Source organism: Bidens hawaiensis, unplaced genomic scaffold, assembly GCF_021521415.1.
Source record: "Bidens hawaiensis isolate Kalapana, Puna unplaced genomic scaffold, B.hawaiensis_p1.1 tig00012610_1, whole genome shotgun sequence".
Lineage (NCBI taxonomy): Eukaryota > Viridiplantae > Streptophyta > Magnoliopsida > Asterales > Asteraceae > Bidens > Bidens hawaiensis.
Genome location: NW_027492036.1, coordinates 646 through 20008, shown reverse-complemented (window position 1 = coordinate 20008; position 19363 = coordinate 646). Strand labels below are relative to the sequence as shown.

The 19363-nt window shown below is 33.2% G+C and overlaps 1 protein-coding gene across 1 annotated transcript; it reads right to left on the bottom strand.

Moving 5' to 3' along the window:
* Window positions 1–7562: 7562 nt before the first annotated feature.
* LOC143541512 (RING-H2 finger protein ATL2-like) lies at window positions 7563–8432 on the bottom strand. The gene has a single exon (XM_077034327.1). It carries the CDS (start codon window positions 8430–8432, stop codon window positions 7578–7580), a length of 855 nt encoding a protein of 284 aa, XP_076890442.1. The 3' UTR covers window positions 7563–7577.
* Between the last annotated feature and the right edge of the window lie 10931 nt (window positions 8433–19363).

The following is a 19363-nucleotide window of genomic DNA, read 5'->3' as shown; positions in this document are numbered from 1 at the left end:
CAATGAAACCTTTAGATATGAAAGATTTAATTAAAGTCTTTCATAGAAATGTTTTTCATTCCATACTCTAAACCCTAAACCAAAAAGGACACCAGATTTTCCTTTTTAAACAGCTTTAATGATGTCCTTATAAACACACTGTTGTTCAACTGTCATAATAGTCTTATACTAAATATAAAAAATGGAGAATTTGTCTATGATTTTTAAGACTTATTAAACATTGACTATTTGTAAAAAGTAAACAAAATTATTATAGTTTTCTTCAATATAAAGATATCCAAAAATTAAATGTTAGTGTACTGTTTAAACATAAACTCATTTATATACATTTTATTTTTAAAGAAAACTGTTGTTCACTTGTCATAATAGTCTTATACTAAATATAAAAAATAGAAAATTTGTCTATGATTTTTAAGACTTATTAAACATTGAGGATTTGTAAAAAGTAAACAAAATTATTATAGTTTTCTTCAATATAAAGATGTCTCAAAAATTAAATGTTAGTGTACTCTTTAAACATAAACTCATTTATATACATTTTAATTTTAAAGAAAATATCTTTATGACATGTAATTATTACATATATTAATATTTTTTTTATATTAAGTATGTTTACAATATAATTTATAGCATTAATAATTAAATCAATGGAGATTGACCAATTAATACGGTATGTTGAATTTATAATCAATACTATATGTAGAACCAATATATATTTATTTCTCTTCCATCAATAGAAGAGAAATGACTCGGGCGGGAATTTAATAGTGAGAATTAAACTTAGAATGTCATGTGTTCAAAATTATTTTCTTTTATTAGTATAGATAGATTTATTTTTATAAAAATGTATAGTATATATAATAAAATAGAGTTTAAATGAAGGTGAATAATTTCATCATGTTATAGATATAATATAAATGGAATGTAAAAGAAAAGTGAATAATTATTGATCTATGACATAGTTATTAATTTGGAGGAAAAAATATTATGAGGTTTAACCACAAACTGACACGTGTCCACAATTATTTTACTTTTGTTAGAATATGTATATATATATATATATTGTCTCACTTAATTTTAAAAAAATTAAACACTTATAAAAATTACATCTAATTAAATTGTAGCATAGTGGTATGAAGGCTTGTGTTCTTTAATGGGGACTCAAGTTTGATACCCACTTATGTCAATTTGGGTGGGTATTGATACTGAAATATTTGAGCTAGGCTTTGCGAGGTTGTCAGTTCGGCAATTGAGCCCCCCTGGTTTCTCGTCTCACTGTGTGTTATGCCAGAAGGTTCTGCTCTTGTGGCGGCCTAACATTCGTCAAGAGTCAGCCGACAGTATGGTTTCATGGGGGAACACCAAGACAAACTCTGAAGCCAATATGGCCCAGCTAAAACAATATAGTCTGACCAGATTGGGACACCAGGGTTGTCCAAATTAAAAAGTGCAATGAATTAAACACAAAAAATAAAGTCGCCGTTCTAGAAACAAAATTAAAGCATGCATAACTGAAGTTCAGTGATTTGAAAGAAAGATAAAAAAAACTTTTGAGTCACTTAAAAATAATGAATACTTGATTAATTAATATTTGATTGATATAAGATGAAGTTTTCACTTTTTTAAATAATTGGTTTGAATTAATATAGATGGAAAAATTAAGTTACGAGTTATTTTTTTTATTTCTCTTCTTGAAACTCTTAGCTTGCGTTTGATAGGGTTTGATACGTAGGAAGGATGAAATAAATCATTATAACTTTTTAAGGGAATGGAAAATAAGTGTTTAGTTGGTCCATTAAATGAAATTAGCGATTATACAAAGAATCTCATTTTATCAAAACCAATCTCACACCTTTTTTCTTTCCATTTCACTCCTCATTCACCTAACTTTCTTAGCATCACTACCTGACAGCCACCGCTGCATAACCGACCACCACCACCATCTGATCGCCACCATCGCCCCTGCCTGACCACCACCTTTGCCAGTGGCGAAGCTTGAGCTTAGTCACAGCGATGACCGAAGTCACGAACCTAAAAATTTTCGGTTCGGGTGGGGTGGTGATTCGGTTCGGGCCGCCAATCCGGTTTGGGTTGGGTCAAACAATATGATATCTAAATATCTAATTTTTCTTCATTCATACAAATGATTATTCTTATAATAAAAAATAATAATAATAAAAACTAGATAATTTTTAACCAACAAAGACCTAAAATATTCATGATAATACGAGAGGAAGGGTGCGGTTACTCGATGTTGCGGCGTGTGTGGTGTCTCCAAGGTTGAAGGCGTTGTCCTGTGTATGGTGGCTAGTGATCTCCAGGATGGTGGCCGACAACGGCGGACAACGGTTTGTGCTTACTGGTGGCCGGTGGTCTCCGGTGACTCGGTAAGGCGGCGAATTTGAGTTCTGAACCGAATGAATGGTAGATGGTTTCCAAACCTTAACCCAATGGCAATCCCGTTTTTTTGTTGTTGAACAAGTGTAACATTATTATAAATTAATAGCCCCCTTCAATTAGTTTATAAAAACAAAGCTTTTAGTATTCGACAAGTATTTGTTTTTAAAAATACGAGGTTTTATATATATAAAAAAATTAAACGCTGCGATATTATAAAAAAAATGTTCAGTGATGACCGATAGCTTTTTGGAGAAATACCTCGGGGGTGACCACGCTCAATACCTATAAAAATTTTCAAACAAAAATCACGAAATTTACCTATTAACCGAAAAACGACAGTGACCGAGGTCAGTACCCCCGGTCCCCATAAAGCTTCGCCCTTGATCTCTGCTGCCGCTAGCACCGCCACATTGCAATTTTTTATCTTGCTAAATTTTCTTTATTTGAGGTAGGGTTATTTTTATAGTTGCATATTCCTGGTTTTTTTATTTTTTTTTCTCATAGATTAAATAAACAAGACAAATAAATTGTAATGATTTATTTGTCCAGTCAAATCCCTTGTCATCTATTCCATTTCCTAACTATTCCGTTACCCCATATTAAGTGACCATGTTCTTTTCACTCATCTTTGCTTACTTTGTTAATAATATATATAACAATTAGTCAACATACACAGAATGGAATTTTGCATATGTAAAAATAAGCAGATGTGCTTACATTTAACGTCTGTGTACATGTAGACGGAAAACTATATGCATAACATTGCTATTTTGCATGCAGGGGGGTTATGTACATGTATATAAGATTATAATCTACAACATTGTTCTAAAAAAATCAAAAACACATTGATATGCAGCGTATATCTTGCCAATATGCGCAACATTCCAAACACACGTAGAAAGAAAACTATACATAACAATGGTTTTTCTGTCACACGTGGTGATATGCACTTGCATGTAAAACTTGGTCTAGTTACACAAGATACAAAACACGTGATCTAAAAGAAAGTGCAGCTACGATAATTTCTGAAAGTATATTTTTAATGAGTTCGATTTTAAAACTAGTGTTTGTGAAAAAACTATTTATTATTTTGGTGTTTCATGAAAAGTACTATTTATTTAAATAGTGTTTTTCGTATTTATTTTTTATTTTATTAAAAACAAAAAGATACTAGACTTTTGTAAAACTTTTTTTTTGAACGGGAGAGGTATTATAAAGAAAAGCCGCTGCTAAGAAACTAGACATCGACACAATCCAAATATTCAAAAAGGAATCGACACAATCCAAATCTTCTCTCGCGCGGATTAAATCAGGCCATCGACACAATCAGCAATCCCTGGAGTTGATTGACCTTTCGCTAACGCCATTAAAGAATTGGTTGAATCGATCTAGCTCCCGCCGTCGCCAAACATGTATATTTTTTTCGTGTGTAGGTTATACGTTTTCATGTGCGTGCGTATTTTATTGATGCTGAATTTTGTGTGTAGGTTATATATTTTTCATGTGTATGTTATTTGTTTTTGTGTAGGTTGTATATTTTTTGTTGATATTTAATGCAAACACGTGTGAGATGGTTTTTTATACTATTCATCACAATGCAACTACGTGTTGATGGATATTAATATATTGAGTTGGAAGAAATTGGTTTTGGATAGAAAGAAATTTTAGTGTATGAATAAATTGTACTCGTGTAGGATAAAAATTCAAGAATGAAAAAACAAGTTATAAAAATAAATGAATTCTTAATATTTTCTAATTATAATAATTTGATTAGTTATATTAATTGACAAGATAACTATTATTGTTTATTAGTTATATTAATTGAAAAGAGAGAATGCATTTATACTTTCTTTATTTATCTTTAAGCATTTAAAAACTAATTAAAATAAACCTGGTGGCCCATATTCATTTCTCGTAGTAATATCATTTCTCGCCTGAATCACTCCCTTATGTTTGATCAATAAAGACATCAATGAATCTTGGTTGATTGGCTTATGGGGTAATTATTAAAGCATCTATCTCGGAAATAACCCAAGTTCGAATACCAGCATGCACATTTCATTTTGGATTTAATGAAAAAATGGGTTTTACCGGTTCCCCCGTCGGGTCACCGTGTCCGAGTTGACCACCACCCACAAAACCCGGTCGGGTGTTTAGAGAAATGGCCCAAATACCCTGACCCGCCCCAAAATAGAGAACATATCCTGATTAAACCAGGCCGGGTTTTAAAACATTGCTCGTAAAAAGAACATATATGATTTATTCTTTTAGTTGGGACTAATAGCCATAGGCTATTCTTAATATCTCATCATACTTTTTTATTTACTTTTTAGGGTAAAGTTAAAATATAAAGTGAGACAAAAATGAGAGGTGTGAGAAGGATTTGTGGTCACATAAAAAAACATTTAAAAAAATTCAAAAAAGATAATAAAAAAATCATAACTTAGTATATAAATAAAAAACGAAAAAAATTAAAAAACCAAAATGTTTCCGCCGTCATTCCCGTTCTCACAAAAAAAACGAAAAGACACAATGCTTAGAAAAAAGTCATAATGGCGAAAATGAACAAACAACACAATGATAAACAAAAAAAGACACAATAAATCGCAAAATATAACACAATGTCAAACAAAATATAACACAATGTTGAATAATATAACATAATATCAAGAAAAAAGACATAATGCTAAGAAAAAAAGACACAATCAATGACGAAAATAAACACAAAACACAATGATAAACAAAAAGACACAATGATCTTACTCACTCAACATTGCGTCCTTTTCTTTTAAACGAGAAAGATGGTGGAAACATTTTTTTTGTGTTTTTTCATTTTTTGCTTTTGTATTAAAATTTGAGTTATGATTTTTTTAATTAATTTTTCATTACTTTTTAGGGTTTTTTTGCTATAAATCCTTTTCATCCTTCTAATTTTTATCTCCCTTTATAGAATAACTTACCCTACTTTTTAACTCTTTAAATTTAGTATATGAATTATTTGTTGTATTCAAAATGATATATGTTTAGTTTATCCCATATTAATGTTTTTCTAGTTAACACTTAGAGAAATATAATCTTTGGCATAAGTCCGTGTTTCAAAGCATCCACGACGTTTTATTTGTGGATGCTCGTTCGTCTTATGAGGCATGCGATTGACGCAGGGTCGTCTCTATGCGAAATAAAATCAAGCTAAACATTTAAGCCCCCACTTAAATAAGATGTTCAATTTTTTTGGTTAGTTATATAAATTAAGGCAATGGATAAACGTTATAGGTTTTGTATTGTGGATAATGTTATGATAGCGTAATATTATGTGTTTTGATTGTTGTATGAAAAAAAAAAAGAAAAATAACAACTATACTGTAAAAACTAGGATACAAATTTAAACTCTAAATAAAACACAATACAAGCAAAATATGTATATCTAAGGGTGGCAAAACCAACATATATGGGTTGTTTTGGGTCACTTGGATAACTTCTAAATTTGAAATAGATCATGATGGATCAAAAGAATTTTGTAAGAAGGTCAAGATGAGTTGGAAAAATGCTAGTGACTTTTAGTTATATGTTAGAATGAGTTTGTTTATGGGTTAGAATGGACTAAAACAGGCTTTATCCGATTTTATTTCAAACAAAACCCACGGAACCGAATAGAAATCGAGAAATCGAAACCGAAATCTTGAAACCGACCGAAATGAAAAAAAGCAAAACCGAAGCGGAAAAAAAAATGAAAAAACCGAACCTGAATCGAGACAAAACCGGGGTTTTTTTTTAATGAACGAGGAAGACGGGGAAATATTTTAGTTAGTTTACTTTTTGCGTTTTCGATTTATATTTTCAGTTATTATTTTTTTTAAGGGTTTTGAAACCCTTTGTATTTTAATCTTTACTTAGTTCGATAGGTTAACTTTACTCATCTTTATCTTGACCCATATCTATCCTAAACAGAATAAAACTAAGAAATCGAAACCGAAAACATTAAAACATAATACATACCGTAACAAAAAAAAACATAAGCAAAAAATGAACTGAAAGAAACCGAACTTGAACCAAGACAAAACCTAGTTTTTTTTTCTTTTTAATGAACGAGACAGTTATAATTTTTGTATTTTTGATTTATATTTGAGTTTTTTATTAAATTTTTTGAATATTTTTTTGAGAGATTTTTGAAACCCTTTGTACTTAACCTTTACTTGGGTCAAGATGGGTTAACTTTACCCATCTTGACCTATACCCGTCATAACCCTCTATTTTAAAAACTCATCCTGACTCAAATCCATTCCAACCTATCACCAAAATTCTACCTAATTCACTCATACTGCCACCTGTACGTACATCAAATGGGTGTGAGTGTGTGACATGGGTGATGGCCTATGAGAAATATTTTTGTTTGATTTCAAAATTAAATATACTAGATTTAAAAACTAAATAAAATATCGTTTGCTAGTTATTTTCTTTATTGATAAATTAATTATATTAATTTAGTGAATATAATGAATGGCTATGTTCGTTAACATCGATTTAAGCCTGGGCTCTATACCTAATAATCCAATCAAAGTAATAATTTCTTCATGTTTTCAAAGCACCTATACGCGATACAATCATATAACCATATAGCACTTCTACATATCCTATACAAAATTTACATAAAATTGCAACATACACCCGTATAACATATAGCACTTGTATGTATCCTATACATAATTCATATAAAACTGTACCATACACCCGTATAAGAACCATATATAGTCGATATAGAAAGTTCATACGGCTTATACGTTTTTTATTTGCATGTATACATATGGTGTACAATATAAGCATATAATAGAGATACATTTACCCAATCCATATAATAAACTACATTAGTGTATTATTTAATAGTTAGTGTTATAGCATTGGCTAGTGACCAAGCACCTGAAATATTCCAAATAAAACCCAGGTTCAGACCTTCAACCGTTTTAAGAAAAATAGAATAACTCAATAGTTTAAATTATAAGATAGTAAAATAATATACCGGTTTTAATTTTTATTATCTTCCATTACTATATAAAAAGAAAAAGAATATAAATCCATAAATATCTACAACTCTACACACTTTTTCAGGAAAACACATTCCGCCACGTGTATTTGGCTCGACATACTCTTACACAGCCGCCAAGATGTCCACTTTCGTAATTTCACCTAAAACCTTCTGGCCGACTTGACTCAATATCCAACTCGGTGGCTCCTCTTACACAACTGGGCCCCACCCCAGAACCCGGCGACACCGCCGGCGACTTCCTACTCATATTTATTATCCTCGACAGTAACCTTCCTCCCGGTGACCTAAACCCCTGACTCGGTGACGTCATGTGTAACTCAGTCTCAGCCACCAACTCGTTCCGGCTGGGTACTTCTATTCTGACGTCAACCCGCTTCATCCTATCACCACTCGATCCGACATCGTCTTGTTTTGCTTTATTATTATTATTATTATTATTATTATTATTATTATTATTATTATTATTATTATTATTATTATTATCTTCAAACGACGTCGTATCCTGCGTTTCCACAGCTTCCACCGGCGCACGACAAAGCGGGCAAGTGGAGTTGCTATAAAACCACATGTCAATACACCCGGTGTGGAAACAATGCTTGCATTTGGGTAAAACCCGACCCGTTTCCCCGTGTTCAAACTCCGATAAACACACAGCACATTCCGGCATGTCGACGTCGGATTCGGAGTATACGAACACGGGAAGAGACTTTAGTACGGTGGCATCAAGGCCGGCGGTGGTGGAAGATGGAGGTGGATTATTATCGACGTAGAATATGATACGGGTGGAGCGGTTACGGCGGCGGTTGCGACGGTTACGGAACTGGAGGCGGAGGAGGTACCAACGTGCGTAGAGGTGGAGGATGACGAGGAAGAATACGATGACGAAGAGGCTGATGACTGAGGCCAGCATGATTCTGCCGGAGAGAGCGTAGTTGTTTGAGGAATCTTGGTCGGGCCATGGAGGGTGGTGGTTCGAGGAATCTGAAGACATTTGGAGGACGAGGGTGTTAAGGTTAAGGTTTAGAGTGGGTTTGTGAGGGTTTAAAAATAAAATAAATAAAATGACGGGTGGTATGAAAAGAGAATATAAGGAGGAAGACGAGGGAAATAGGAAGCTTCGAGGTTGGTTCCTTGGAGGCTTGAAGTTAGTGTTCAGACAGTGGCTTTCGTTGATTGATATTTGCCTGGAAGATGCCTACCTTTGACGCGGGAAGATTGAATGACCAAATTGTCCTTCCTGGTGGGGTCCTTTGGTGTGAGATTTTAGTTACTTTTCCACTTAGTTACGTTAAAGCCTTCTCACACGCAACTACGCAACTTTTGTGTTGTCTTAAACGTGTTTTGTACGGTTTGAGTTGTTTTACAAATGTGTTATGTTAGTGTCTCAAAAACTAGTTTTCTGTCGTGTCAAGAATTGTCGTCTCTAATTATGAAAGAGGGTTGGTGTGTGTGTGTCGAGAAGCCAAACTGACCGTCGTAGCTAATTTTGAGTTAGCAATATTTCATAACTATCCACTTTAACAGCAAATACCCGAACACTCAGAATCACCCTGACAAATTGTTAGATATGGTGAAAGTTCAAAACTAAGTGTCACAAACACTTATGGTTAAACACGAACACTTGTGACTTAAAACGAGCAGTTAGGTTGTCAGTTGTAACACAAACATTTAAGGTGTTACGAACATTTAATGTTTAACTCGAACAATTAAACTGATCACGAGTACTTAAGGTGTTCTCGAGTACTTAGAATACATAGGATGTTAGGTAAATACTTGAAAGACAGTTTACTGTGGATCAGAAGATTTAGGCTAGAAGCGCCAATAAGTTAAAGGCCAAGTGTCAAACGTAGCATTGTGTTTGATATGTTAGTTATTGACCATTGGTCTCAAGTAGTATAAAAGTTAGGGTTCCGATTGAGTCAGTCAGTTCAGAAAATTCTCTTTCGTTTCTTTATCGTTTTCTTTCATTCTTAATTCATTGTAATGGTAATTCGATCAAGAATAATAACCATAATTCAGCTTGTTAATGTTTCTTTGATGTCTAATCAGAAGGTGTTAATTGATTGAGTTTCCGCTATAATCATTAACACAAATTTATCACCCTTCCATCTGAAGAGCAAAACGTGGTGATTCGGTCCATCCTTTTAGGACGAAACATACATCTAGGAAAATCCCGTGGCTTAACATGGAACAAATTGCTCTAGGCGAGACTTAAGCCACAACCTTCCATATAAAAAATCACGGATCTACAGCTAGATCAATTGGTCATGGGTGTTTCGCAACTAGTTAACTACTATTATAAAAAGTAATATTCGTATTATTTGATCATTTTATGGATCATCTTTTTATATTAAGACGTATAAAACCAAACAATATTAAGTTATTAACTAATCTTGAGATTTAGTAAATGTTGGGACCGCCGGATAGAGTCATGTGTGTGGACAATGGACTTTGGTATGGTACCATGGAGTGTAGGATGGGCCACGGGTAATAGTGATATTTTAAAAGTTAGTCAACGATTTATTGACTTATCGGTCCAACTTGTTTATACTATGTTTACTTTTCATGTCACACACAAAGAAACTTTTTATGTAGCTTCCATTTTTATTCACAAACAAAGAAACTCAAACCTAATTTTTATTATAAAATTAATATCTTTTTTTTAAATATACAATCTAACTAAACTTAAAATTTTCATCTTTATTAGCAATTCGACCTTCACTAATTTTTATTCAATAAATATAATTTATAATTGTTTTTTAAATGACTAGAAATATAAAAAAATTATAGTTTTATTTATAAAATAAACAAAATACCTTTTTAAAAAATATTTAAAAAAACTATATTCATCAGGCATATTAAAAAAGTAATATTAATTTTATTTTAAAAAATATTTTTTTTGAACTAACTCATTATTTAGTAAAATTTATACATGTATGCTCACAAAAAATAACTGAACAAGACTATATTTTTAAAGTTTTATAAGAACTTAATTATGAAAAGTTATTAGCAAAACTCAAAATTAGACATAAGACTAATTATTTTAAAAGAATGAAAAAAAAATTAAAAACACATTCACTTATATGATGACATGTGACACTAATATGATTTACAAACTAGTTTGCGTTGAGAAATTAATTTGTCATCTTTTTAAAGTTTTTTAATATGTTTTTTCTAAACTGTGGGACAAACCTCGATTGGTTTGTCTTGAGTAGTTTTCAAAGAGTGTGGTAGATCTTCCAAAATATTTTCTTTTTTAATATTAAAATTTTAGATTTATAATAAATAAATAAAAGTAATTAAAGTATTTGGCATTATGAAAAGCTTTTTAACTTCATATTATTATATATAATAATTAAGAAGTTTGGCGAGGTAAATGTTGTCTCACGTGGTTATTCGACCTTTTTATTTGTTTTTTGATTTTAAATTCGCGTCGGTTTGATGTCATAAAATACAGTTTTTTTTACCATTGCTACAGTCAAGTGATTTCGGCCACATTCGCATCAGCTCGCGGTCGATACTTAAGGTTGTTTTTCTCGCGAGTTTTTTTTATCCATCAATTCTGTACGAATTTGTGTCAGGTCACGACCACAACGCGTATACATATTTGGTCATTGCTTTAATTTCGGTTTCATAACCTGATACCAACCGAACTCGTGTTGGTTCACCACAACACATGATTTTCTGTGTACGATTTAATGCCGACAACGTCGATTCCGACTAAATCCGCATTAGTTCGCAAACGCAACGTGCAGGTTTTTTAATCACTTTTTTTGTCCCTCGATTCCAGAATCTACGAATTCGTATCAATTCGCAATTAAGCGCGCGTGTTTTTTTGTTCGCCACATTTTTTTATATTTTAAATATGTTAAACTGTTGTATTTGGGTGCGAACAAATTTATAGTTTGCTTTATTTTTGGAGCCGTTACTAGATACTAACCACAGTGTCATCGGTTCGTAGCCGCAACGCGTATTTTGTTATGTTAATTTGTTGTATTTTTGCGTTAACAAATTTATTATTATATATTTGGGGGTGGGGGGCGGGGTTATTACTGGTTTCGTAACCTGGCACCGATCGAATTCACCTCGACTCGCAGGCGCATTGCACGATTTGATAAGTTGTACGAGTACAACTGCCAATAACATCAACGGGGGCGCAGCGTGCCGGGAATCTTCCTAGTATGTATGTATGTATGTATATGGCTGATTTATTTTTAGAACCACTCTGAGTTTTAAGAACTCGAAAGAACTCAAGGCAACATTTTTTTTGCATATATGTAATATATGTAGGTTACATGTACGTAGAAAAATTACAATATTTTTTAAGCACCAGATTAACTTTTTACATAGGTGTAACGTACTTTTAAAATAGTGTAATCAATATACATCTTTATCTACTTCTTACTTCATTTTTTTAATCCTGCTTTAGTCTATTTGTTTCCAAAATAACTCGCATCAACTAGCACTAGCTGATGTGAACCTTTAGGAGTAACTCATTATATTGGTTAGATCTGAACTAATAACGTGCCCTTCGTATGGTTTACTAAAGATAGCCACATACGCATGACTCGCTATTCCACCCTTGCTTGTTTTTAGTTCAAAGATGAATGCGTAATGATAGTTGGTGTTGTGTTCACTTATTTTTACACATATTTTTAAGAAATATCGTGAGTAGAAAGCCATTCTATCCCGTTTATGTCTTTCTTCTAGGCCGCCAAAACTAAATGTAAGCAAACGTGATATGGAGTTAGCTCCTTTAAAATAGATGGTAGGTTCAAATTAATCCTAGTAAATGCAAGGTTAGAGGATTTTAGTGAAACATGTTACTATTAAAAACAAGCGTGTGCCAATGGTTCTCGTTCTGCTCTTGCATGTTTTTCATCCTGCTCCTTGTACCCAAGTGTCGTCTCCGAGATTTTAGTCGACTCATGTGAACACTTAAAGATGGTTACTTATATATAAATCTTTCACACATAGGTCTATGATAATTCTGATAAGAACAAACAAGGAGCAATTGATAAATGGGTTATATTTGTATACATTTAATGGGCTAATTTATGTAATGGGTTAAATGTATATTGGACTACTGGGCTATATTTTTATTTTGAAGTTTTATATTAAACACTGGCTAACGGGTTAACTATTAGTTTGGTTTTAAAAAAATTAGGGGTTTATACATCCCACCACATCATCTTCGCTTTAGTCTTGCCGTCACAGTTACCGCCCGCACATATGAAACCGAGAATTATATGCCAGATGCTTATCGACTATGCAAACCAAAATTTCTTTTTTCAAATTTTCGGATCGGGTTATCATCCGAACTAGTTTTTGATGATTCAAATCAATCCGATTTAAACATTCTAATATGAAGTACTTTTATTAAAAAAAAAATTATATACATGATACAACTTAATTAATTTTTTACATATTTTTGTTTACCCTTGTTTGATCTTTCTATATCAATATAGAATCCAAAAATACATACAGACTAAAAGCTAACGAAAAAACACTCTTTCAGAATCATCTGAAAACTCTTCAATTATTTTTTCAAAAATTGGTTGGACCACTTTTAACGTACTATGTATTAAATATCTACAAGTGGTAGACACGTGTAATCTAACGAGATTGTAAATTCACGTTAAATTCAGACTCACCTAAATTATCACGAACTCGCTCGACATCTCTCACTGCAGGTCTAAGTTACCTTGATATTATAAGCCCTAAAAAACAATATTATCTTTTCCAATGGCTGAAACAGTTCTTTTCCGATGGCTGCTGCTGGTCTGGAATCTCATGCTGGCCTATTTAGTAAGGTATTGAACATCATCCCGGCATTTACTAGTTTCACTCGTAATATTAATATTTTGAGTGGGACATGGAGATCGAACCAAGAAAGTGAAGACAGATCACTTTGAATGCACGGTATGTGTTTGTGTTTATTCATAGTTCGATGTGTTTAATATTAGCTTGGTTTGTTTTGGATATTCTTGGCAAAACTAGCTGGTGGTTGGTGGCTGGTAGTCTTAGCTTTTTATATATATTTAGGTGTTGTTAGAGTGGCTGAAGCTTTTAATAAAATATATAAAAATGACCAAAATAAACATAACTAAAAGCAAGCTTGTAGTTTTTTATGTATAGAATGATTTTTTTTAAATGGCTTTATGTTACGAGACCATCAAAAAGTGATTTACTCCTCAAAACCTAGGACACCAAGATTTCATCATGATCATGAAATGATGAACGTGGATTGATATTAGCCGGAGGCTAGTGCCTATGAATTGTTTACTAGTATCCACTATCCAGTACTTAGCTGCCTTGTGAAGGTCACGTGAAAAAAATGTGGTGGCTTGCCATTTGATTTGATAACATTTGGATGGCCGAATTGGTGGAGATGTTGAATAGTGAGATATGGGGATTTATGGAATGAAAGTGAGATTCTTTTGACTCTTAGACCAAGCTATTACAATCTTCCACCACATTTGAAGCAAATCTTTGCATATTGCTATTTACCTTCCATGGATTACATGTTTGACAAGGATGAACTAGTCTTGTTATGAATGGCAGAAGGGTGTTTGTACGAGTCAAATGGATCGAAGGATTTTTGTACATGTCAAATGGTCAACAAAAGGGTTATGTCCTACTAGTAATATGGTCTTTCTATGGATGACAATAAGGTTTTACAATAGTAAATTAGTCTATGGATGACCATGTAACATGCTTATTGTAGTAGCCTAGTAGAGGAATGGTTCAACTATGTCCAGCCCGAAGGAGAGATTGGGGCCTGGGGAGGGTTTTAGCCCCAAACCAGTTTAGCTGATGAATGGTGGTGATGTTCTTGTTTATTTCTATCACATTAAATTATACCATGTATAGTGTAGAGGAAGAAAAAAAATCCAAGGAAAAATATTATTACTGGGATTGGATCGGGCTCGAGACTCGCCTTTGGGAGTACGTGCTCTTACCAATTGTGGTGGCTAGTCCAAGCAAAGAGGCGGCAACAACTAACTGGTTGTGCCATCAATATTTGTAATTGTAGCATCAATAATATCATAGCCGTTAAAAGATACATTGTAATATCACAAAAACACTAAAAAATAACTAGGATGTGTGCTGTGCTTCGTGGCTTGGGCATGTAGTTGCGAGTTATAGTATCAGAACCATTTATAAGTTTTGATTTGAAATTCTTTGATAAACCTACATACCTGTACAATAGTTGAAGCATGCATACGTTTTGTTTCATGTTCTTACATGCATACATTGCAATTGAAGCCTACATGGCTTTGTTTTAAAATTTTTTTCGCATGGCGTGTTTTTATTTAGATGGCTTTGGGTGGTTGTGACTACTTTTAACTTTAGTAAAAACATAGTTTGAAGTTAGATCAGAGTTGTAACCCACTATTTAAACTCTACATTTCAACTTGTTAAAAAAAGGTTTTTACCAAATAAGCAAAACATTTAGTTTGAGTTGTGACAAAAAATTGGCACGAGTTAAAACATAAACAAAAACAATGCTGACCAATGGATAGTGTGCAATATTAACCCAACAATTTATCGATTACGTTTACCAACTGCTTATACAAATCAGAAATGTATATATCCTTGACGAAGATGATCTAGTTCATCAAATGAGTCCATCTCTCTTTATTGCGACAAGAGTTTATCTTAACAATTAAACATAAAACTATAAGTCATTAATATATTGATGAGAAAATTATAGTTTGTACCCCTATGTTGGATGGACGGGAGTACCATATAGGTCCCATTCTCAATTTGCGCGTTCCGTGCCACTGTCGTTTTAGGGCGGGCTCACTCTGTCTCCTCATGTCAGTTGACCGTAGCGTTGACCGTTAAAATGAGTGATTAAATGACATAACTACCCCTCCGTCTTCGTCTTCATCTTCAAATTCAAGAACCCTAAACCCAAACCTAGAAATTCGTCCATCTTCATCTCCATCTACCCCAATTTTCATAAAGATGAATTAAATCCAAACCAACCCATTGTATCCTTTGTGCTATACCATGTCAAAGATGCTAGCTGCCTGTTTTTGTTACATTGAGAAATTACAAATATTTCTGGTGATTAGATTTCGATTATGAGAAGTAACTTATATACACTTCAACAACATTTGCTTCATCGATAGTATTCGATTTTTGACTCAAGAGCAAGCGCATAATCCAAATCCAATAATGTAAAATAATTACAACAAACCATAATTTTCTCCATATTAATCAACAAAGTGGAAGGATCAAGAATTGTAACTTCATTATCACCTGATGCAAGCTATCCGAGATAGAAAAGTGAGGGACTTGATGCAACCATTCTTCAAATGAACCCTACTACTGCAGCAATCATCGCTCATATCACAAATTAGGGTTATTAAGTGGCGGGCCGAATTGAACTTGGAAAGGTGCAACACAGGTTGAAGAATATCATAATTCCGAGTAAGAAGAAACAAAAAGAAAAGCGCTGGAAAGGTAGTTATCACGTACAAAACCAGACTTTAACCACTTGTACTACAACTTAAAAAATGATAGCCCTACAACAGTGGCCAAATGCGAGTAAACCGTAACTTCCAAATTTATGTATGTATGTATGTATGATTATAATAAATATCATAATCAAGAAATGACATTCATTTTATTCAATCGTGCTTCGAAAACAAAACTTTTTGTAGTCATAACAAGAAAGAAGTCAATTATATTCGGCCATGCTACAGATGCTCAGAGCCCAGACAAGGGCCAACACGAGCTCGACCTGACTTTTAAAAACAAGTCGAGTCTAAGCCGTGTTCGAAGTTAATACCTACGAATCAAACTTGAGCTCAAGATCTTATAAGTTAAACTAGTTGAGCTTTAGCTTAGATGAGCTTAATCCCGACCCGACTTCTTGTGAGCTTTTGCGCATTTTCTTTAATCCATAGTTCACGTATAAATCATATATATTTGTTTTACACGTTTACCTACCATAATCTCACAAATTTGTTTCAATTCTTTAGAAGACCTACTATCATCATGCCAAGGTCAACCGCCCAAAAGTTATTTAGATTCAAGAGTTAATAGCCATTTTCGTTCATGTGGTTTGCTACTTTCGCCACTTCAGTCCAAAGTTTGAAATTTTGTCAATTTAGTCCTTATAGTTTTAAACATTAGCCAATTACGTCCCCTCGTCTAACGGCATCCAACTATGCCGTTAGTTTTAGTGGTATTTTTGTCTTTCTCCTGTTTATTTTTAGTTAATGGTCAGTTTCGTCCCTGTGGTTTGATACTTTTGCTACTTCAGTCCAAAGTTTGAAATTTGTTAATTTTATGTTTAATTTATTCATTTTTTTGCTACTTTTGCTGCTTCAGTCCATGATGAAATTCATTGGTAAAGTGGTCAGGGTAATTCCTTAAAACCGAACTATACCGAAAAAACTAAAATCGTTTATCTGATTAATGCATAATAGTTAGGGTTTAGAGATTAACATATCGTAGTAAACATCTGGGTTGAAATCAACATCAAGAGGTCGAATATCTCGCATTTCCATATTTGCTCAAGAAATCGATGCACTAAATCGCATGTGTGCTATTCAAATCGTGTTATTGTTCTTGAATTCGTCGAATTCAACCATAGAATTGTAGTCGATATGAAGAATTCAAGAACAACACCACGATTTGAAGAACACGCATGCGATCTAGTGTATCGATTTCTTGAGCAACACATGGAAATGACGGGATATTCGACCTCCTGATGTTGATTTCGACCAAGATGTTTGCTACGATATGTTAATCTCTAAACCGTAACTATTACGCATTAACCAAAGAAACGATTTTAGTTTTACCGGTATAGTACGGTTTTATGGAATTACCTTGACTACTTTACCAATGAATTCCACCATGGGGGAGAGTTTAGAAAATGTCTAGAAACTAAATATGAGGGGGGGGGGGGTATGATTATTGTTATTGACAGAGTAAACCTGTTTTGGTCGATGCTCGATGGTTTTGGGCTTGGATTATGCTCTTAAGGGCTGTAGACCAATAAAAAAAAATTAAACATAAAATTAAAAAAATTTCAAACTTTGGATTGAAGTAGCAAAAGTATCAAACCACAGGGACGAAACTGACCATTAACTAAAAATAAACGGGAGAAAGACAAAAATACCCTTAAATTAACGACATAGTTGGATGCCGTTAGACAAGAGGACATAATTGGCTAATGTTTAAAACTATAAGGACTAAATTGACAAAATTTCAAACTTTGTACTGAAGTGGCGAAAATAGCAAACCACAGAGACGAAAATGGACATTAACTTTAGATTCAAATATGCTAACTATTTCATGTTTGATATGAGCCCACACTCTAGTTAGTTCAACATAGGGTGTGATTGGTGCGGTTCAGTGCGGTTTTGGGTTAAAACCAAAACTTTGATTTTGGGTTTTTTGAAACTGTTTGTATCATTTTTTTTCGGTTTTCATTTTGATTTCGGTTCGGTTTCTATTTTTTTGGTTTTTGTCATTTGAGCTTGAAAATTTTAAGCCGAAATAAAATTTGGCCCAAACTAATGCATTTATGTGTAAATAATTTTGTTAATTGTTAACTAATAATAGACTATTATACATTTGACCAAAAATATATGAGTTACATATTTATTAAATTATTATAAATTACTTAAAATAAAAACTAAAAAAAATAAAAATTTAGAAATTCGGTTCGGTTTTTTGTTTTTTATTGCATGTAGAACAAAAACCTAACCGTTAGTTCGTTTTTACAAAAGCAAAAACCAAAACTGTCAATTTTTGTTTCAGCTTGAATTTTTCGGTTTGTATTTTTAATTTTTTCGATTTCTTGCACGTTCACCCTTAGTTTGGGTAGTGTCATACACCCTTAATAAACCTTTAAAACATTGCTAAAAATAGTAAACGTAGTAGCGGTTACAATATCCCACGTGGACTTTCAACAAGCATGAAAGACGAGTCCCACGTCACCAGAAACAGATGTCATTGATCCTCTAAGCCGCTGAGCTGGCATTTCCACTTAAAAATGAACAAATAATTTGTGTCCTGAATTTATTTCCCTCCACACATTCAAACCTCACCTTATCTTCCTTCCTTCCACTTTGTCCAATTCTCCGATTCCTTTACCAAATTAAACTCCCCAACATTATTATTATTATGTATTATTCATTTTCCAATTCTCACTCTCACTCTCACTCTCTATTTCAATTTCAATTTCAATTGCACCACCGTCACCGGCGAATATGGCCTCCAAATTGAGCTTCACCATAACCTCTTCTCGTTTCTTCACTGCTCCAATTAGACGACCATCTGCATCTGCTGTGACTCTAACTTTACCTGCTTCTTATCGCTTCAACACGCACTCGCTTTCGCTCATCGCAAGGAGACTGACTATTATTTCCCCTAGGGCAACCACTGATCAGCCAGGTCAGGCTTTCTTTTTTATTACACTATATATATTACTTATCTCGTTTCTATAATCTATCTTTTAATAACATCAACATCACTTATCCATAGTATTAGACTATATTACTTATCTTGTCACATTATTGACGCCGGCAGCCGAGTGCTAATATTGTAATTAAATATATCTTATGCTAATGTTTCAGTGAGAACGAGGACAATCGATTAAATCTTAATACTCTATTATAATAGAGTATTAGTTAACACTCGACTGCCCTCGTTCTCACTATAACATTAACATGAGATATATTTAATTACAATATTAGCACCTGACTGCCCTCGTCTATACAATAATGTCACGAGATAACTGATATAGTCTAATTCTATCGATAAGCCATGCTGATCTTATTAAAAGATTGTTGATATGTGGTGAAATTAATATTCGGAGTGTTTGTGTTGTGTTCAGGTCAAGTTAAAGAAGACGAAGAAGTTGTTGACAGCAACATAATGTTGACAATAAGTCAT